This window comes from Cygnus atratus, chromosome 4, assembly GCF_013377495.2.
Source record: "Cygnus atratus isolate AKBS03 ecotype Queensland, Australia chromosome 4, CAtr_DNAZoo_HiC_assembly, whole genome shotgun sequence".
NCBI classification, from domain to species: domain Eukaryota; kingdom Metazoa; phylum Chordata; class Aves; order Anseriformes; family Anatidae; genus Cygnus; species Cygnus atratus.
This window is the reverse complement of record NC_066365.1, coordinates 30,667,120-30,690,260: the sequence shown is the minus strand read 5'-3', so window position 1 is coordinate 30,690,260 and position 23,141 is coordinate 30,667,120. Positions and strand designations below refer to the sequence as shown.

Here is a 23,141-nt window from a genome sequence, read left to right as displayed (position 1 = left end):
CACCCAAGACAATGACAGCAAGGTAAATGGAGATATTTTAAAGTGCCCTGAAAAAACAGAGTGCAAGGCCTCGTCTTCCATAACAAACCTCCAATTAGTACTTACCAATGAGACTATGCAAGGGCTGCAGCTTGCTGGACTAGCTGCCACTGGCATCTGAAAGCAAGAGGCTGCCAAAAGGCACTGCGTGTTTTGTCACCTAAGAAGTGGCTGTCAATTTTCTTGTGTTCCTAATCTGATAGTCCCTAAAAATAGTTAAGCTGGCTGTTTTCTCCTAATGAAGAAATCATGTCCCTCTGGATATATATTAAGAGGGAAGGGAGCAATTAGTGAACTTCTTACTTATTTTACAAGATTTATTTTATTATCTATTGACCTTATTGAGTTTACAGTTAGAGCATGTAGGAGAACTGTCAGGTTTGTTACAGCTTCTTGAGAAATACTAAAACATCACAAAGAAAGACTATCCAGTATGGAACTTGAAAATGTTTGTTTGTGAAATGACTTAACTTTAAGCATGTAGTTGTTTCTCTCTAAATAGTAACGAATACACTTCTTTTTACAGCCAGCAATCAGCTGAAGACCTTGCAAGGGTACCTGCTAATTCTACAAGCAATATCTTGAATAGGCTATTGCTCAGTTATGACCCCAGGATAAGACCAAATTTCAAAGGTTTGTCAGATATTTCTGCCTTTTTATTTAATCTTTGGAATTTAACTTCTGCTCTTTTCACATATAGAAAGTTTATATAAAGATGATATTCACAGCCTATGTTTCTTTTTAAGAATGATGGAAATTTCCCTACAATGTGAAACTATAGGAGACATTTACCCTTTTGAGCTGAAATATATCGGGACGTCATGGTCATAATAGTGTCTGATGCTTTTGTTATTATTACGCTTGCATTTTTATAAAAGATTTTTTAAAAGTTGAATTAGGTTTTGTAGAGCAAGTTTTTAAAATATCTTTTTATTCCTACATTTTAATTTGGCTTTAGTAGTATCTCTGCTTTACAGTATTTTAAAACACTAAACTTCTCTATAAAGATCCTTTAAGATGACTTTGTAAAATTTGGGATCAGCAGTATCACTGCTGGAAGTCATACGGAACATATCTTCAAAGCTATGTTAATAATACAGCTTACATATATGGGATTTCAAATAGGTAATGACTTTAAACACATTCTGTGATTTTGAAACACCTTTCTTGTAGGCAACTGTTGTAGGAATCTTCCATGTAGGCAAATGTGATATCCTTTCATGTACAAAAAAGACTGGAATACATATGCTCTGGAAAACCTCTAGTAATCATAGAACTGTGAATTACACTTACCAGGAGTTACATTATTTCCCTGCTTGAAAAAGACAGAAAATTTATTACATTACAGACACTGCAGTTTACATAAATCAGTTCTTTCTTTTTAAAACTTATATTTAATTATATATATGTTAAGAGATATTGTAACACATATATCAATATATTGAGATTTTGCGAAATCTATAATCTTTGTTGTGCTTTTGAAGAAACCAGTTTCAGATGCTCTATTTAACTGAGTCTTATAAATTCATTAAACTCAGTTCTCAGCAAGTTTCTTGCTTCTTTCTTATTCTCCGTAGAATCATATTTGTTTGATTTCAGCACTGAACATTGTCACAAAAAATAAATGTCCAGCCTCTGTTCTACCTGTTCTTCAGCATGATAAGCTTGTTATAGCAAAGCATATTGCAGATTGATTTATATTTTTGATATCCCTGCTGTCGGTCTGTTAAGAATCAAGACTGATGAAAGAGGGAGGAGATGTAATGCTAGCTCACAGGGAGCTGGAAAAAAAACCAACATTTTCTGACAAGTGATTTGCCCATGTTAAAATGTTCCTCACGCATGACTGATTTTCTTGGACTGCACTTCCTATTTAGATCTGACAGAGACGGAACACTCCTGGCTACCAGTGGCACAGTGGGTGTACCGTCACAAACATCAGGAACTAAATGATGTATTATGTTTATTGCGTAACCGAAAGAACTACAGTTCACTGATCTGATTTAACGAAACAAACAGGTTCACTTTTTCAGTGAAATTCAGTTTTTTCAAGTGAAATTTTATTGTAGCAATTTTCTGGTAAACAAAAAGAATTTACAGAGTTTGAATTTTTGTTTAATGTACTCTGAAATACTGTGTGTACACAAGCAAACTATTAAATAAGACATATATTACTTGGTGTTTTCTCTATCAGAATCATCTTCTTACATTCTTATATCTCATTTACCGCTGAAAATAGGAAGAATTCCACTGGGTTAAGTACTTGTAACAGTGTAAATGAGATTAGATGCATGCATCTAGTGTGTGTACTGACACTCTCAACATACAGGTGCTAAATAAAACTAGTGGACCATAATTAGTTCTCAAAACCATCAGGCCATTTCCCTCTGCTTCATGATAACCTGCTGTTAACACCAGATAAATGACTGCCTATCAGTTCCCGTGGGGTGACAGAGGGCACATGTAGCAGCTGTCACACCATCCCTCTTGAGCTACAGGAATCCTGGCTGTGGAAAAGAGGAAAAAATCCAGTCCATCTTGATATCTTCACAGCTGCTGGCTTCTCAAAATTTTTCTTGGCAAACTGGTAATCACTGTAAAATGGAACAGCTTTCTGACTCTCTCTTGCTTGGTAGCTGGGAAAGCTGCATGAAACAATTTTTATCTCCCCGTATGCACACTTGTGCATTTATGCACTTGACTTGTGCAAAGAAGTATCGTCTTACAATGTAAGTAAATGTGTCACCATAAATCATGTACAGGTAATTTAGGATGATAGATCATCATCATGACTTTGGCAGTTAAATGTGTTTGCCGCTAGAAATGTGAATTGCTTCTATTCATTGTACTGTGTGTAAAAGTAATACTGGATGGTGCATTCTGTGATAGCTGAAAATCATGGAATTTGAAAATGATTCAAATTTATGGGCTATGAAATGCTTTAAGCTTAGCACTCTAGACTAAGATTTTTTTTTATGTTTCCTTATCACTAGGATGAAAATAGTTCTCATGATTTCCATTAACTTTCAGTGGCAACAGATTAACCATAGCTTTTGAAAACAGCATGTATATATTAATTTGAAAATATAAAGCTGTGAAAAATATTCTTATTGTGATAGAAGTACAAAGAAGCCTCAAATGAAGGATAGTGTGCATTTACTGGATTGTGCAGATGACTAGAAATCTCTCCTTTTTTTTTAAAGGAATTCCAGTCGATGTTGCAGTAAACATCTTCATTAACAGCTTTGGGTCAATTCAAGAGACAACCATGGTAAGACTGAAATGAAATGAATGGAGCACACATGCAGATTTTCTTATTAAATTAAATTTCAGGGTGAGGATTATGAACTATAAAGTTGTTTTGACTGTGCGGACTGAGAAGTGAGTTAATTGGGCTAGTGATAGACTGACTGTGCTTTATATTGTAAATGTAAACCTGTTAATCTATTTCACTCACAGATTGCCATAGCTTTTAGAATCTGATGAACATAAAAGGAAATCTGTGGTTTCTAAGATGCAAGAAATGAACTTTTTTCCATACTTTGTTCAAAGGAAGAACACATTTGGAAAGTATGTCTGACAGTTAATAGATTGCTCTGTGGATTAATAAAGGAAGTACTTGGACTGTAGATGAAAAGGGAAGGAACATACATGCATAAGTCTCGAGCATATAGGTAGGTTCTATGTTGGTCCGAGAATTGGAGTAAATCATAGAGGACTACAAGGAGAAGGAATAAAGGAGCAGAGCATCAATGACTGTACTCTTCCTCCTGTTTATTTGCTGTGTGAGAAAAGATAAACTGAGGACTGAAGCTTCTAAAATAGTTTTCGCAGTTCAAAGTATTTCAACATGCCAATAACAGCACCAAATAATCCACATTGCACTTTTCACTTGTTGTTGTTATATAAAGTAGAATCAATTTCAAAATAAAACGTAATTCCAGCAAAGCGCTTTCCAGTATTCTGGGACTTGAAGATCTTTTTGCAATGATTTTTCCAATAAATGCTGTCAAAAATATTGCAAAATATACATTCAGTTATTGAAGATGTTATGACCCGATCAGGGTTTTTCTTTTGGGTAAAAAAGATGGGAATGCACCATGTCTCGCCAGTATGTGGGAAGCCACAGCCAGGGTGTGTACTGAGACCTGGGAGTCCTGAGGCACTTCCAGACCATCCAGTGTAGAAACAGCTGCAGTGATCTGCTCTGTCCAGAGCATTGAGAAAGTTCCCCAAATCAGGCTCCTTTTTTAATGTTGTGGTTAAGGCAGCATTCCTAGTCGCAATGGCAGGAAAGCAATAAGCCATAATATGGCTAATAAATAATAAACTACCTCTTGTTGCACATGGAAGTAAATACCAGCTTAAAATTCAGAACCAGTGTGCATGATACCCTAACGATGTTTCACTGAGACTGCAGAGTTGCTTAAATTTAAACACATGCAATGGCTGAAGTAGCTTTTGAGCAGCTTGGACAGAAATTTCTGTTTCTTTGCTAGGAGGGAATAAAGGATTTAGATTTGATTGCAAATGATAGCAAGTCAGCTAATGGCATTAGCAGGAAGTGATATTAAAACAAAGAATGTAAGTTTGCTGAAGATACTTTGAGATTTATTTCCTGAAAACAAAAAGGGGACTGAAGTTTAAAGGAGCAGGGAGGAAGAGCAGGGAAGTAGGAGTGAGATACATGTCTAAGATGGCAGGTATATTAGGCCAGATGGCCGTTTCAAGTTTTTTAAATTTATTGCATGCTTTAAAAAGTGACTTTTACAAAGGCTTTTTTACAATTCACCCACAGCCAAATAGTAACAAAACATGAATGTAAGGGGTGTGCCTCTACCCCCAAAACTAAGCATCTTCTCCACTGCAATGCATGTATGCCTGCCTGTGAATTCCTGTCTAGTTGCTCACAGATTTACTAGGATGTTCAGTAAGATAAGTCATGCTCTCCTTCATATTTCAGAGCTTCAGACACCAACCTTGATTTAATTTATGCTTTTATTTAGATTTCTATGTCCAGCCCATCATTGTGATATCTAAGAATGTTAATGCAAAGCCTGATTTACTTCCCGGTTCCCCTCATGTGTCAGAGGACATTGTCAGAGGCATTGACAAAAGAATTAGTTGATTTGTTCTTACATATATCACTTGGGAAGCCTTTCCTCCGGCAGTATAGGGTCCTATGGACATACAGGAATTGCTGCTTTTTTGGGCATAGGCTGGTACTTGTCTTCATATGGTCTGGATAATGCACCAGACAGCAACAAGTCCCTCGGTCTTGGAGACAATTAGTACCTCCATAATCACAGAAAAAGTGTTTCCTGGAGCTGAGAAATCAGTTCTGTGAAGGACCAGTGGAGCCTCCTGAATTCAGGAAGGAGAGATATTTGCACACAGTAATAGGACTGCTGAAAAAGATTCCTCAGTGCTGGAGAAGAAAGTAGCTGCCTGCCTCTCTACTGTGTCGGGCATTAGTGTGAGTCATGAAGAATACTGATTTCTTGACTGGCTCTCTAAAATTAACAGCAGCTACTAAACTGGTTGAAGTAATATCATTACTGATACAAAAAGCTGTGAAATAATACATTTGTAAGTATTCAGTGAATGATGTATTGTGATTTTTGGCTCTGTAGCCACTTCTGTCTGCACTAGCTAAATTAATAGTTTTTTTGCAAAAATCTGCATGGGGGTAAAACATCCTGTTTGACCAAGCTAAAGGCACGTTCTGCAACATATCAGTATTCCTTTTGTTGGGTGATTGAAGGGTGAGGAAAAATAACCATGAGCGCCAGGTGGTTGGAAATGAGGTGGTGGTGGTGGTGGAGAACCCAACAAACAAATGGGTGCAGTGCCTGTTACAAAAGGCCATTAGGTATGCAGATTTCCTTTCAGTTCAGGAGGCTGTTAAAGAAGTGCAGAAGGAGATACCTTCAGTAAGGTCTAAGATGACCCACTCTCAGACCACTCTATGAAATAGCCAACTCTATCCATGGAATTAATGTCTGGAACCTCTAACCTGTAAAGAGGCCCCTGCAGTGTTCCTTGTCGTCATATCATGGTGGCTGGTTCTGATGGTTCCTCTCATGTTTCAGGAATCCCACAAAGCTTAACAGACATGGCTTCTCTGAAAAATACAGTAACCAGTGATTCAGTCTTTTCACCAACTGTAGCCCCGCCAAAAATCCCAAATGACATGTATTCATAAATAGCATGTATTAGAAAACCTTCAAGAGTGTCATTAAACTTATATAAATGCTGAAGACTGGGGGCTCTTTGCAGATATTAAGAGAAAATACGTTGAACAATAAGAACTTGGTGCAACTGATCTTTGACACAAGGACCAGCATTTTTTTCTTAGCTTCATATTTCCTTTTTTTATCTCATGTAACAGTAATGTGTCTCCATCATCTGGGTTTGATGAGTACGGCAGACATGGAGAGAAAGGCTCATTCTGCTAAAGATTACATGTTTAGACAGGTTGCACAATCTGTTCCAGCTGAAAACAAGGCAATCATTGGATGAAAGCCAGTATATTAAAGCAGAGACAGAGCAGGAGGCAGAGGTGGGTGCTGAGACAAGAACTTTACTCACTCAGGGTTAAAACGGGAAGTAAAAGTGTGGCTAGACTGAGGGCAAGGAAGGCCAGAAAAAGTCTTATTGGGACCAGACCTCTACAGCCTGTCCTCTATGGGCATGAGTTGTCCAGCAGTAGATCAAACTGATTGTCATTATGAACATCCTTTGACTGACTAATGACAGGGGAAATAATTTTATGACTTAATGTCACATTCCCTGTTCTGCTCTTTTGATGAGGATCAATTATTTTTTTCCTTCTGTCCTTCTAGTCCTAGAACTATTTGTGTTCTTAGCTATGCAGTTGGCTCATCATCAACAAAAAAGAGTAGAGATGACCTCCTGCTGAGGTAGAGTCCACTTAGTTTTAAGAGAGAAGGGAATTTCTCTGTAGAAAAGCATCAACAGGTTTGAATCAAGATTAGTGGAGGCATAGCATTGATCCTATGCCCAGAAGTCTATATTGCTTTATTCAAACTCCTGTGAAGAAACTGAAGGGGAAATACTTGCTCCATGTCTAGCAAAAGTAGGGTTCGTGTTGTATTGTTGAGTACTAGAGATAATTGCAACCTTTTCATACATGCATCAAACGGGTTAACTAGTAAAATTGAAAAGAAAAGAAAAGAAAAGAAAAGAAAAGAAAAGAAAAGAAAAGAAAAGAAAAGAAAAGAAAAGAAAAGAAAAAAAAAAAGTTAACTACAGAGTGAATAAGAATTTGTACAGCTAAAATGGAGGAAAGCTTCCAGTAAGCTCCCTTCATCAGAACTCATGTAACTTGTTTCCTTCTAGCTATTTGGAGTACTTGTCTGGGATCCCCATGCTAACTCTGCTTCTGATTTTGCAGATTTGTGGAAAAATACAGTGATTACGCCACCCTTAGAAACTGTTACAGACCAGTCAGAGATTCCTAGGGATAGATCCTTTGTTTATAAATACCCATGAGGCTATAATATTTTAGCTGTACTAATGATCTGTCCCTTTGTCTACAGAGGCTGTCCTCAAAGTTTGTATTTGCACTGTAACCTTTCTTCTCAGACTCAAATGGCAAAACACCACTTCCTTCTCCTTTACTTCAAAACCTTTTTATTTATTTATTTATTTTAGTATTCATGTGCTTAAAATAAATTCCAGTTTTCTTCTTTTAGTTTAAAAAATACTGTTTTCTACTTTACTGCTTTGTTAAGAGAGAGTACTCTACTCCTGCTCAGTTAAAAGAGACTGCTTTTATGCTTCCTTTCTTTGTATCATTGTAGTTGATATAGAAAAAGTTTTTCATGATCTAGTGTTGCTCCAGTTCGCAGAGAGAGAAGTGCTGGCTATGCCTAGCTTCTGGCCTGAAGAGTACTTCTGGCCATATGCCCACTGTGTAGGTTACATTTGAAATATTTCCTAGAAGGCCTCCCCTTTCAACCTCCCTGAAAAAAACTCTTTCTGTTGGGAGTTTCACGGCAAAACAAAGCCCCGTAGAACACTTTAGTGATTCTCTTTACTTCCCAGATCCTCTTCACTCCAATGGTGACTCTTTTTTCACTCTAGTTTCAGGCTTTGTAATTGTTATGTGACTCCGTTTTATAGTAAAATGTTGATCATTCTGCAATATTCAAAGAACATCTGTAAAATGTATAGCAGGAGGAAGACCACGTGTCTTATGCAGACCATTTCTTCAGCATACATTGAGCCTAATTGCAGTGCATATTCTGAATCTGAAAATCTGTTTCCCAAGGTTTAGAGGTTTAGTTGCAGGCTTGTTCCAAAATGGATTATACCAGATCACAGCCTGAACTGCTGCCATATGCTGTAATGGTTTGTATTCTGCTAAAAAGAAGCCCTTCTGCACATTATTGTCTGTAGCACCAGTTTTGTCTCTTGACATCTCTTTCCTTCTCTGGACATTTTCTGTATTGCCTCAAGTATGGGGTCAACTTCCTTTCCAAGTACAGTGTCACAGTTTTCTAGTCATTTAGGTAGATCTGAACCTACCTGTTTTAGGGGGAATTCTCTTCCATTGACTCCAATGGGAATAGAATCAAGTTCTTAAACTGTCGCTACAGCCCATTGTTTGGTATACTTAAGATCATTTGTAATAGAACAGGGAAAGAAGTAAAGTACCACCTACTTGATCTTATTACCAATTCTTGTTTTGACAGTGCATTCTGATTTTCAGTGATTTAAACACCTTCTTCTGAATTAGGGACCGACCACAGCCTCCTTTCCCCAATCCCCTGAGCTGCTCAGGAAGAGGAGGGAAGGGGGAAGGTGTTTTTAGTTTGCTTTCAGTTTTTCACTGTTGTAGTCCACTAGTGATAGGTAATAAATTTAATTAATCTCCCTACACTGTGTCTGCTTTCCCTGTCACAATGGTTGTTGAGTGATCTCCCTGTCCTTATCTCAGCCTTTGACCCCTTTCCATCATATTTTGTCCCCCCTTTCCCTTTGAGGAGGGGGAGTGAGAGAGCGATTGCAGTGGAGCTCAGATGCCCAGCAGGGTAAAACCACCACAATGTGTAAGCTGAAGGCAAGTGTTGGATAGTGCTTATCATTTGCCTGTGGCTGTGAGAATGTTTTTTATTTTCTTTTAAATGATGGTGATGCACTTGTTTCTGGGAAAATTGATTTTCATATTATGCTTATGAATGTGACCGGTATGTAGTATTATCTCATATGTTTGAAAATAATTCTTTTCACAGAGACAAGAAGTCCATCTAGAATGGGAACTTCAGAAACAAACAAATAATTTTTTGATTATCTGTATATAATTGAAAAGATGCACTCTGAGATAATGAGCTTAATTCCCTCATATTCTGAAGTTTCTCTATGAAAGCCTTCCAGTACTAAGTCACTTTATATCATCCGTTATTTTATACTGCTTCTTTACTTTGACAGGATGATATAGGCCTTTGTATAAAGAAAAATCAGACTACATATATTTTCGTTTCAAAAACAGACTGCTAAAGAGTAACATTTCTCTCAGAACTATGCATGTTAATAAATGTTGCCTTAGATCTGTATGCTTAAGTCTTGGTCCTTTGATTCTCATTACAATGCAGTGGGAAAACACATTACACAGCTTAGTATAGTAGTGTAGTAAAGAAATACCTGGGCTGATCTGACTGGTGAACTGGACATGGGAAGGTGGGCCCTGTGTTCCAATTAACAGGATAAATCAGTAGGGTAAACTATTCTACATGAAGTCTTAACCAAATGAACTCCTTCCTGTTGGAGTGAGCATGAGTCTGTAAATGTGGCACTTGCTTTGGACTGTAAATATATGCATTATAATAAGTACTATAGAAGAGAACTTACACTGTATCAACACTAAAATGTGTTAAGACACTAACTTGTACAGCATGCCTTTATAAAATTAGTTTACCATGTTGAATACATTGATAAATCAAAAATATGTCAAGAACCTTCACAGATACCTGGCGTTTTGTTATAATTGTAAAACAGTAGCAGTCCATGTCTCAGGTTGCTTAGTGCCTAATAGATAATTATAAAAAAATAAACAAAACACACCATAGAATATGAATAGGAAGACCAGAGATAGAGTAACCTTAAATATAGGATTTTATTTTTGTCTTACTTTGTTTAACAATACCTTTATTTTTATTTATTTTTTTTTGTATGTGATCTGCCTAGTTTCCATTTACATAAACAAGAAGCATTGGCTTAAATGTAAATGCGAAAAACAAAAAGACTTACATGTAAGACTGAAAAATCATAACTGACATACTGGGTCAGATTTGTCCTTTGGATGCACACAGCTTTCACTGAGGACAGAACGCATGTGGGTATTGTTTTGCCCTGAGACACATGCTACTCCAGTTCCCAAAGGCAAAATTTGGTTTTCATTGAACATGGCTCTACTACTGTCCATACTTTAGTAAAACTCCTGTTAATTCAGAGGAAAATTTCCTCTATATAAAATCTTGATTTTGTCTTGATTTTTGAGACCTTTTCTGCACCTGCTTTCCTTACATGCTACCTAAGGACTTAGCTGCATGCTGTCATCAGTTTTCCTACAAAAATAGCCCCAAATCAATATTACAGGTCCCGAGGATGTATTCTCTGTGTGTAGTTTAAAATCTGCTATCTACCTGGTTGGTTTTCTGCTTTTATAGATTGGCACATTGCCATCAGTGTGTCACTTAACTGACTGTAGAATAAACTGGAATTTACACTTACAAGATGTGTTAATAAAAGTGGTGCTGTGCCTGCAGCTGCAGTAATTCAGTGTAGTCAAGCTATGGCTCCCTCTGCATTGCTGCCTGCTTTTATTTATATGCCTGTGTAACTGGACTACTATCAGAGGGCATGCAAAAAGCATCCTGGGTGGACAACTTGGTCCTTTTTTAAAAAATAATAATAATAAAAAATATTGTATTCAAAGCATAAGACATAATCTACCTTTTTGTAGTAAATTCCATTAAAATTGACACTTATTAATGCTGCTTGAATAGTGATTACTATCTATGTGATAGACAAATCAGGGCATAAATTGTTTTTCTTTAGTGAATCTGATATAATGGTCTTCTTTCTTCATGTGTTTTTTTTTGGGGGGTAGACTTTTGGCTGCTCTAATACTTATGTATTCTTCTCATCAGGATTATAGAGTCAACATTTTTTTAAGACAGAAGTGGAATGACCCTAGACTCAAACTGCCCAATGATTGGAGGGGTTCGGACACACTGACAGTGGACCCAACGATGTTTAAGTGTCTTTGGAAGCCAGACTTGTTCTTTGCAAATGAAAAAAATGCTAACTTCCATGATGTCACTCAAGAAAATATCCTTCTCTTTATATTTCGGGATGGAGATGTACTAGTCAGCATGAGGTATTTTATTGAAATATTTTTACTGTTTTTTTTTAAGTGAATTGATGGCTTTATATGAGATACATACACTGTTAGATTAGTAACACAATACAGTTTTTAGCTAATATTTAAATATATATGGCAATTTTCAAATAATGATCCACTAAATGAAATGTAAGAAAATTAACCAGATGGAATTTCAAAGCATGTCAATTGATAGCACAGCAAGTGCTAAAAGTTTGAAATGTGTGTACATTCATCTATCATGTTAAAATAACACACACTCAGTAAACTAGTATTAGTAACAAAATTTAAACTATGTTGATAATTGCCAAGATTCCTGGAAGCATAATGAAATGGATGAGATCTCTGAAGTAAAGCCTTCAGCAAAGCAACGTAATTTTCTCACCACTTGAATTTCTACATCAACTAATGAAAATGATGGTTACTTACTGATGATATAAGGAAAGGCAGATATTACAAAATTCGAATTATAAATGTTTTGTAAAAGTACTAGGACATAATCCTTATTAAGGTCTGTGCCTTAGTGGATATAGATTTTTCAGAGGGCCCAAAAATATTTAATTTAATTGCAATTAATGCATACTTTTTTGTGGTTTTATTTGTCAGTGTACACTATGCCATAAAAACAGTCATTCATTGAAAACAACAAATTGAATTGATTTCCCAAATTCACTTTTACCACTTAGAGGGAACATCTGAAATTATGGTAGCATGAGTTCTTTATTTCCAGAGCAGAAGTGGCTACAAAAAAGAAAGAAAGTGGGAAGAGTCTGGTGTGATTTTTTGCCCATTCCAAATCCAAGGATGAGAAAACTCAATCTCAAGACTTTTGCAGACAGCAATCAGAAAAGGAAATAAATTGGGCAACGGAAGCATTTCATTTGGTTCACTCCAAAGGTCCTGGTTCTGATTTCAATTGTTTGTGTTGCAGTTTTGGAAGCCTGTTGAAATCCCTATTTCAAAAATGGAAAATCACTTTCAGCTACAAAAATAATTTCCCATTTGAAACAGCAAAAGTTAAGTGAAATGGTGAAATTTATTTCAAACGTTTTTCCAAATTGGAGCTATTTATAAATGAGTTTATTTCAGTGAATGTGTTTGGTTAGTGGATTGTAAATATTCAGTGAATACTAATAGAAGTGTTTCTGATGGAAAAATATTTCTCCTTAAACTTCCATATACCAAAATCAAATTCAGTATAGTTTGAAAATAATGTCTAGCTCTACAAAATGTTCTGTTGATTTTAGTAATACAGTGTGTTCATAAATGATACTGATGAAGGTAAGATTAATTTTTTGGCATACTTATGTTTGGTAGCATGCTACTAAAATTACCATTTTTAAAAATTTATATTGCTATGCCTTGACTTTTTAGTTTACAGAAATATTATCACATATAAATGAAAGAATCTCCAGTTATCAAAATACATGAATGACAAGATACATGTGAGAGAATGTTCTTGCCTGCATAAATAACGAGGAGTTAGGAAACTGAATGTAGGAATAAGCAGTCAGTGTTCACATGGAGGAAAGTAAGTAGTGGACTCCCGCAGAAAAATCTGTTTTGCTGTTCCACATAAATCACTTCGAAAAAGGTGAACAGTGAATTGGTGAGCACTTGTGATGGTGCCAAGTTATGCAGAATAGTAAGGAAAGAGACAACAGGGAGAATTACAAGAAATCTAATGTCTAAGCAACAAAGTAAGAGATGAAATTCAATGTAAATAACTAAGAAATTATGCATGTAGGGAAAAAATATTCTAACTTTATATATAAACTGGTGGGTTTTGAGGATTATCACTCAGGAAAAAAATTTTTGGATAATAATGGTTAGTTCTCTGACAATGTCAGCTAACTGCTCAGTACTAGCTGAGAAAGTGCTGGGATTTCTAGGATGTTGAAAGATATGGAACAGCATCCTTTATAAAGAACAGCTAATCAAAGCAGATCTTTTCACACCAGGAAAAACAGTAATAAAGGTGGTCGTATAGTGGTCTCGAATAGCACAGAAAGAGTAGATGGATGTTGATTATTCACCTTTTTTTTTTTTTGAGTAAAAGAATTGTGAGACAGGGTCAAGACAGATGAAAGGAGACCTTTAGAGTGTGCAGGATAGTGTGTTCCTAGCTGCAGGATGCTATGTATGATTAAAGTGTACATGGAATCCAGAAAGCAATTGGAAGCAAGCAGCTTCTGGAAGGACGAAAGTCTGTCGAGCTCTCTTAAATACTGAAGCATCACTTCTGGTTTAGGAAGTCCTTGAGGCACAACTTGAAGAAGGCTGTTGGGGAAATGTCATTTCCTGATTGCTCTAGTCTCATATTCTTTCTCAGGAGTTTGCCACTAGCCACTGCTGGAGATGGGTTTCTGTTCTGTATGGACCTTTGGTTTGCTTATTCTTAAAAATTATGTCTTCTGCCATCTATTATTAGTCCTATAATTTGTGAAATACCATATGTTTAACACTCTATATAAAATTGTATTATCAGACTACTAGAGATACTTAAATTTCTAGTAGAGACATTTAAATTGCAAACTACTACTTACAATTTTTGTTCATTTTTTCTACTATTTTAGAAGCTGAAAGTCAAACATCTAAGGTGTGTTCTTTTGTTTTGTTTTGTTTTGTTTTGTTTTTTCTTCTTGCAGTCGGCTACTTGCACGGCAGCTCACCCTGTTTTTAAATTCCATTTCTGTATTTTCAGATTGTCTATTACTCTGTCATGCCCTTTGGACTTGACCTTGTTTCCTATGGATACACAGCGCTGCAAGATGCAATTGGAAAGCTGTATGTAAATCAGTTTCTGCATAAAAACAGTTGTCTTCTAGGCATGCCTGAGAATCAAACCAAAATGATCAATTCGGTATTGTTTGTGTCAATGTTTTATAATGAATCTTGAAATTAACATTCACTGATTCCTACCAACATATATTTTCCTATAAAAATGTTTCTTGCGGTTATGGCACCATGCACTTGTTGTTTAGCTTTTGCTATCAAACACTATGACAACTGATTAGTATTACAAAAATGTATACACTAAATTTAATAAAATGGAAACACAAATCATTTGGAATAAGGAATACACAGTTTTAACTTACACAACCCGTGCTTCTGTGTACATTGAAAGGGTCCAATTTATCCCCTTGCATGGATGATGAACAGTATTACTTGAATCTCCTGGGAAACACCAAGGTTAATCAAAGCTGAGCAGGGCATCCTGGTGGGGACCAGGGTAATAATAATGATATCAGAGTTCTACCATTTAGTTTTTAATTGCTAGCATTTACCCTTAGAATTGCAATGTGTCCATAGTATTAGTGTTTTGCCCATCTCTGATATTTATATACATTAGCTGAAGTAAACTCTTATAGTAAACTCAAATCAACTTGTGGTTGACCTAGAATTAGTAATATCAATGGAAGTTAGTTCAAACTTAGTCATCTTTGTAATCAACTTTATTTAAACAACTTTACTCTCTCTCTCCATGCTGTGTTAGTTTTTAAATTTGGGAGGAGGAATGGATTTTCTGCTCATTTGGAAAGACTTTATGCACTAAACTTTCTTCTATCTTTTTACTTCATTGTCTAAAGTAAGAATTGTACCCATGACCCACAGTCTCCCTTCGAGTTCCAACGGCGGGCCTGCTTCCTCTGTTAGCCATTGATAGTTTTATTCCACTAAAATATTTTAAAATCACATTTTTTCCTGGTTGTTAGATTTCCAAAACAAAAGAGGCTGCCAGTTTTTACCAAACAGTTCCCTGTATCTGCAGTTATGATCACCAATTCTACACATTCCCTATAGACAAGATTTTCACTACCCAGTAATTGTATTATAAAAGACCTTAGTGTGTTTTTGATTTGCTGCATGTTGTAAAGAGGTGAAACTGATTGTATGAATCAAACATTAGAACAAGTAATTTTTTTTATATTACTTTCAGCACGGAGCTTCGAGATCTGATTTTATTAAGTTATTGTTGATCTTAGAGAAGTTGGATTATGGACAGTTTAACTTTTTAAATGACAGCTATTTTTCAAAGATAAAAAACATCTGTCCAATGCCTCCAGAACAAGAATGGTTCCTTAAACATTTCTCAGAGTCTTTGAATTGTGAACCACTACATCCCAACTTAGTCTTTTTTACATTTCCCCATCTCTGTTCCCATTTAACTCACACTATCTCTGTATTCAGTTAATCCTTAATAAACAAGATAGCAGAAAAACAACATATAAAATCATGATTATGGCTGCGTATTTAGTTAATACTACTTTGTTTGAATATTATAAGCCTAACTTCCACTGCCTCTCACTTAGTGGTGTTGTATAAAGCATGGTTTAGGCACTCAAATGTATGTGGAGGTCTGTCCATATTCAGGAGATCATGAAGAGGCCTTCATTTCAGTAGGGTTATGCATCTACATAAATTCTTGGTTATGCATTTCCTAAATGTCAGTGCTTTCATCAATCAGGGCCTTTAATGTTAACAACTAAGCAGAAAAGTTGTTTTACACAAAAGCCAAGATTCATCACAGTAATTAGGTGCATTGTTACATTTTGTTCAAGTTCCTAGGACTTGTGAGTGTTGTTGAAGTTCAGTATATTTTTCATGCTTTGCTGAAGTAGAGCGTGAATGAATATGCAGACTTCAAAGCTGTGGATTGCTTTATTTGTTTGGACAGTGAGCGCTGTCATGAACACCTCTTAATCAGTGTAATATTGCTGATAACATAATACTCCACCTGTCAACTACTAATTTAGATCTACATAAAAATTCCATTGTATATTATTTTATGTTTTGTCTAATTTTTTTGAACAGGAAGCAGAAAGAAAAAGTGAAAGAAATAATGGTACATACATGCTAGATTTTAATGCTGAAAACTGATTAAGATGGTCTTTTTTATTTCATTTTGTTCTTGTAGTTGGTTACACGACTGATGACTTACGTTTCATCTGGCAGTCTGGAGATCCTGTACAGTTAGAAAAAATTGCTCTGCCTCAGTTTGATATTAAAAAGGAGGATATTGAATATGGTAACTGTACCAAGTATTATAAAGGCACAGGTAGGTAATCAAAGTGATTTCCTTGGTAAAAACTTTAAGCTTCCTTCAGTTACTGTTTATGGGTAATGATTAATACCCATAAACATGGATATTACCCATAAACATGGGTTCATGACTTACATTTTATGGGAGGAAATAGATTACTTGTAACTTACCAGTAGTTCATATCATAGTAACAATCACATATAATAATTACTGCAAACAAATTCAAATACAGAAATGTCTAGGTTAAAGATGAAATTAAGTGTTTGTATTGGTTTTGCTTACCTTTTCTGATCTTTCCATCACCATTTTGTTTCTATAGTCCTGATACCTTTTTATGCTTGTAATATCGAACTTTTCTGATAGACATTCCATGTGGAATTATGTGATATGCAGCAAATTAGGATAATTTTGGTTTTCTGGTCAAACTTTTGTTCAAAAAGTGGATAGCATTAGAGTATAACTTCAAAAGCTTCCCCCTGCAGGTTCTTCCTTTCTCTAAGTGTTCTTGAAAGTGTGTCACTATAGAAAGCTGTTTGCAGTCTAAATACAGAGCTATTTGATCTATATTTATTTAGTCCTGTGGTTGTTTTCTGAGAGTAGGTACAAATTTCTACAATGGTTTCTGTGTTCTGGCTTTAATGATTAATCTTTTCTACCTTGATTGATTCCTGCTTATAATTATATCTAAACTGCACACATACTGTGGCAAACACAAGACTTCCCATAATACCTGAAGTCAGCAGGATGTATTTTAGTCAGTGCTGTTGCATCATATGCACAAATCTCCCATTAAAACTCTACAAAGATGGCTGTGGTGCTGAAGCATCTTTGCAAGTTTCTTGCTGACTATTCAGCTGCAGTTGAGGGTCTATTACTTGCAGTTGTTCTTGAGAGATCTCAGGTAACATTCATAGGGCTTGGAGTTAAGGAATTTAGTTTGAAAAAGATAAAGTTTATTTCATTTTTTTAACTGCAAAATGAGTGAGTTTTTAGCCTACTAACTACACAATTCAGTGTCTCAGGTATTTACATTTATAAATAGTATGAAATTATCCCTTCTCAGGAAAATGCTGCATTGGGGAAAGCATAACCAATTACTAGAAGTTGTTGGCATTCAAATCTAAGTCTAGAAATGGTAGAAGTTTACTTAGGAGTGAGAAAAATAATTTATTCTTAAATAAATAATGATTTTACTGAAAAAATGGGCTACAAAATAATGGAAAATTAAATGGATCAATCTTCCGGTTCCCAAATAATATTCATAAACATGGGAAAATTGGATGCAATGCAAAGAGACTTGCATTTTATTTGAGGGAAAAAGGAAATATTAACTCCACATTGCTATCTTGTAACTGTGTTGTCGAATTTAGCATAATCATTTTATGTTTTGTCCTAAATCTGAAGTTAAATATCTAAAAAATCTTTGGATAGTTCAGGCATTTTTAGGATTTTTAGTACCTTAAAGAAAAATGTAAGAATTAATCACTGCACACTTTACAGTTAAACTGGAAAGAAAACTAGCATTGCCCTTTCAAGTTTCAACACCTTGTGGTCACAAGGTAAAATGACATTGTACAAAGTGCTCAGCACAATAGTCACATTGTTGTGTGTGCATGTGATTTGAACATTAAAGAAAGAACATTAGAGAACCATCAGAGTTGGTGGAATGACAGCGTTACATTTAAGAAAGTTTTCATAATTCTTTTGTTGCTAATCCTTTTTGTTTAAAACTGGAGATTATCCATGTTAATCTTATAATCAAGACTGGAATTAACATGTCATTAATGCAATTTGAACATTTTGGTTCGATGAAGTATTTCAACGGCTATTTTCAGGATTCAGTAACTTTGATTTACTTTAAATTCTTATATTGAAGGCATTTCAAAGAGAAGTTTTTGCACACACAATTAAAATTAACTCAGTTAAGGATTTTATCAGGTAATCAAGAGGCAGTGTTGCATGTACAAGCAAGTTTTCAAAATTACAGCTTATGCAGAAGATTCTTGCCAGCTGCAAAGAACTTAATCTTTTCCACCCATTTATGTCAACTGATACTTTATAATACCTGCCTAAGTAGAAAGAGGGTCAGCAAATTCGGTGTGACTTTTTATGGCAATAAATTGAATATTTAAGTTTGCAAACTGCCTATTCTTTGTTTACCAAAATGTATGACAGATCCAAAAAGGTCCACAGAAACTGAATGGTGAAGGCAACGGATATTTTCTGCCTAATGAAGGGTGATGCAATGCCATGCAGAATGCATTTCTGGCACAAAGCAAAGAAATAACTATTTTGAAGGTCATCCCATTTGAATGTAAATCAAACCAATACCTAGAAACTATTCAGAAATTATACAGGTAGAATTTGCCAGACTACAGATCATTGACTAAGATAGAATGAACTGTAAAATACCATATAGTGTCTTCAAGACAGCAAGAGTATATTTCCGTAATGTTTTATCATTTTGTTTTTTAATGATTGCAGTTTCTAACAATATTTTAAGGTGACTTATCATTTGAGGATACTTAGTTGATAAAAGATAGAAGGTAAATAAATATATTCGTGACAGATTCTACATTTTAAATTAGGTGTGCACAAACTTTTTATTTACAGATATATACTGACTTGGGTTTTCATATTGTTGTAATGTAACATAGAAGTGCCTTTTCTTTGTGATACAATAGTTTATGATGTTTTTGCAATGTTATTGTGCTAATATTAACATAAAAATGCCAGTTCTGCTAAATGAGTGAAAATAGGAACAGAACTGGTTTTCTGGTTATCAAACTTCCCAATCCTTTTGTTATCTCCAGCAAATCCCTACTATCTGTGGCTTTACTTGTTATTGAACTCATGTTATTAGACATTTTCTGAAATGCTTGTGTGCTTTAGTTCCTCATTTTAGAAGCTTTGAGGCAATATTCCTCGCTTTCAAAATTCAGTGTTTTTAGAGCCTTTTGTAAAAAGTCTGTACCAATTTTAGAAGTTACCTATACCAGCTTTCAGTACTGGGGGAATCTCTGCTTAGAATCATATTCAGATCACCTCTTTCCATTCTAACCTTTCTAAACTAACTTTTTTTTTTTAATTCCTTGTTCTTCACAAATTAATGCTAAGTAGGATTTTCAGGTGAGCTTAAGCCAGCATCAAGATGAAGCTGTAGCTGCTGTTTACTTCTGTGCTGTGAAAAGACAGAGAGTGCCTTATAGATTACAGAGAGTATGACATGCCAAATCACACTTGTAGGTTACATTGATCTGTACTTTGAATGCTTTTCAAATTGAACTTCTTGACTTTATAAAAAAAAAAAATCGAATCAGTGAACCTTTACTCCTACTATAAGTAGAAAAGGCCTAGAAGATACTAATCTGAAGAGGTTGAGCTGCAAAGCATATTAAACTTTAATATGCATTTATTTCTTTAAAGGTTATTACACTTGTGTAGAAGTAATCTTCACTTTAAGAAGACAAGTTGGATTTTACATGATGGGTGTTTATGCTCCTACACTGCTAATTGTTGTTCTGTCCTGGCTATCATTTTGGATCAATCCTGATGCAAGTGCTGCAAGAGTCCCACTGGGTAACCTGCATTCACACATACTGTCACAGTCCACTTAGCACCATTGAGCCATTCTCAGTTGCTTTGAAAACATGACACTGGACACAGAAAGCAACTTCACTTCCATTATTCACTCATCATTTTCACTGAAGCCTTCTCATTCCTAGTCCTGTAAAATTCACCTCCACATTGAAACTTTGCTTGATAATGGTTCCAGCACTTACATGATGAGGACACTCTATGCTTCTCGATACCTGGACAAATCTGATCTTATCCATGTGTGGGTGATGCTGTAGACACTGTGTCACTTTGCAGTTTATAGGAATTTGAGCATTTAAAGAATGCTTGAAGTAGGAAAGCAGGATGATGATTAAGGCTCTAAATAACTACCTCTTGCAGCAGGTTTTCTGAAGATTAATAGAAACAGAATGATGTAATGATGTTTGGAAGAGAATTAGCACAGTTGTTACCTGATGGGTTTTATTTCATTAGAGATTCAGTTCATGAGGCACTTCAGCCTCTTGCTTTCATGCTGTGCAGCACAGCACAGTAGGCAGGCCCTTCATATATTACGAGATTGTAGGACATAGAGTTAATCAAAACAATATTATCTTAACTAATTAGATTTTACATGGAACTTCATCTTGGGGGTGGCCCAGCCTGCAGTCCCCAGGAACTTGGTGACATGTAGAGCCAGGCTTTTGCATCCTGACATTTCTGTTTGTAATCCTTTTCCCATGTCATGACAGCTCCTTCCCCATGCCCTGACCTCCTTGTCCCCCCCTTTCCCTGACATTCCCACCTCCACAAGTCCATACTCCTTATTTTCCAAATCTTCTTCATGTTCCCAGGAGATTCACTGTAACTATTTCCCAGATGCTAGGCGTGCAGTTGAAGCATCCCTCCAGTCCCTGGCCTTCCTCAGAAGCCTCTCAACCACATGTTAACCTGCACATCCCCACAGGACCTGAGTCCTGTGCAGCCTCATGTGCAAAAATGTGTGACGATATGCCCTTAGGGTTGGGACCTACCCCATCAACGTCCCAGTCTGTGATCAGCAGAGTCTTGCAGTAGTGGGGAGCTGAAACCACTGGGGAGTGGGAAGGGTTCCTGCCTAGTTTTGTTAAGTTGAAAACATAATGCCCAGGTCTGAGCGCCACTGCTCAGGTCATCTGCCATGCCTCTTCCTTCTCCAGTGATATGACAACCAAAATAAACCAAGAGCCGCACAAAATCTGGAGAACCATGACTGGAGTACTGCTTTTGGCTTCTCTGCCATGGTTGGCTGCCTTTCTCTTTCTTTTTACAAAAACATCTTTTCATTACAATTTTTTATAGGTATCTCTTTTTCAGAGGACTATTTCAAAATACAAAAAATATTTTTCTTGATCTGAAAATATTAATAATTATTAATAATCGGGGAGGACTCACAATCTATATTAGTTGATAGCAAGAAACAAATACAATCTTTTACTTTGAAAAGTAGCAAGGGTGCATTCCACAAGGTGAAACATAAGGCATTTTAAGAAAAAAGCAGTCTGAGGCAAATATACCATGCTTTAAATTAAAAAGATAGAAACAAGAACTGAAAATATTTTTCATGTAGTGATCTCTAATATGATCAAAATCTGAAGTGTATTTCTGCTTTTGTAATCCTGAACTTTAAATAGCTGACCAGTCAGGTTTATCAATGATATATTACATTTATAAGAGGCATGGTGCTGATTTGTATAGCATTGAAGTTTTTATGACTACATATGCATGCTTATTTATTTGTGTTTCTCTCTTTTTATTTATTATAAGTGTTTATTGGCTCCTTTTATATATTACCTTTTCTGAAATAATGCATTTTCAAATATATTTATCATTGGCTTGGTTATGTGACTTTTCCTGCATCCCCAGAGAAGCAACAACACTAAATCTGACCATCATACATCAGTGCTTAGCAGTGCAAGTTGGTAGCACCCTCACTGGGGTAAGATTTATGTTTCTCCAGTTTGAGAGAGGGCAACAATCTAACTCTTCTAGCTACATCCTTGGAAGAAAGTTGACTTTGAAATCAAACAAGATAAACATTTCTGTGAAGTGAATCATTTCCAGTGAATGTTATCTACTCCTAAGAAAGTGTTACTAATAGTCATTACACTTTTAGTAGTTAGTAAAAGGTCTCATCTCAGAAGTTTCCAGATGATTTAGGAATGCAAGATACTTCTCAAAAAAAGAAACCTCAATATGATTTTGCAGTTTGGTTACTGTTCTGGGAAAAGGGTGTGGTTTTGTTTGAAGAAAAAGGTGTGTCCATCTAGGAGCTAAGTAAGTTGCAAGCCCTTTTTCTACCCATAGCATTGCATTCAATTAGATCATTTGGTTGACAAGGCTGACATCACTGAGTTCGTCTTTCTAATTACATGCTGGTGTCTCAGCTTTTAAAGATCCCTACAGAGGACTCTCCAGTTCTTTAAAAGTGGAAAGCATGCCAGTATCTGTTTAAAAAACTGCTCTCTTTCCTTCATTGCCTTGTGATCCCCAAAGGGAATAAAGTCTTCCCTGAAGCTATAGGCATCTGAAGGACTTCAGATGTCCATCCAGCCACAGTGGCCTGAAAGAATGGAGCATTAGCACAGGCTGTAAGCAACCACATGCCACACAGTACCTCCTGTGACCAGGCACTTGGGGGTACAACAGAGTAACTAAACGCTTGGAGTTAGTGATCAGTGATATATATGCCCCACATACAGAGGACAGCCAGACATGCCCTCCACAGGCTTCCCCTCAGCGCTATTTCAGTTCAACTCATTTAATTTTATAAAACTGTTGTAAATATAGGGCCTCAAAGGAAAGACCTGACCATATATTTGGAAACTGTAGTATGAAAAAGGATTGGCAAGCTTATGGCTTTTAGTTTACCAACTTTAATGAGAGAAGAGAATGTATTACAGATAGCAAATTATAAGGAAAGAAGGGCAGAATGTTATATTTTCCAATAACATTAGTGAGATGGAGCCAGAACTATTTTAAAGCAGTAATATAAAACAGAAAATGCTATTTTATACAGCATGTAATTAACCTGTGGAATTCACTGCCAGGAGA

The 23,141-nt window shown here is 35.9% G+C and overlaps 1 protein-coding gene across 1 annotated transcript in view; it reads left to right on the top strand.

Moving 5' to 3' along the window:
* The window catches only part of GLRB (glycine receptor beta), a 49,672-nt gene that overhangs the window by 11,630 nt on the left and 14,901 nt on the right, over window positions 1–23,141 (top strand). Inside the window, exons 3-7 of the mRNA XM_035550024.2 lie at window positions 566–672; window positions 3,243–3,310; window positions 11,217–11,446; window positions 14,154–14,236; window positions 16,368–16,508. Of these exons, the coding sequence (XP_035405917.1) occupies window positions 566–672; window positions 3,243–3,310; window positions 11,217–11,446; window positions 14,154–14,236; window positions 16,368–16,508 (629 nt within the window). The remainder of the gene's footprint in view (window positions 1–565; window positions 673–3,242; window positions 3,311–11,216; window positions 11,447–14,153; window positions 14,237–16,367; window positions 16,509–23,141) is intronic.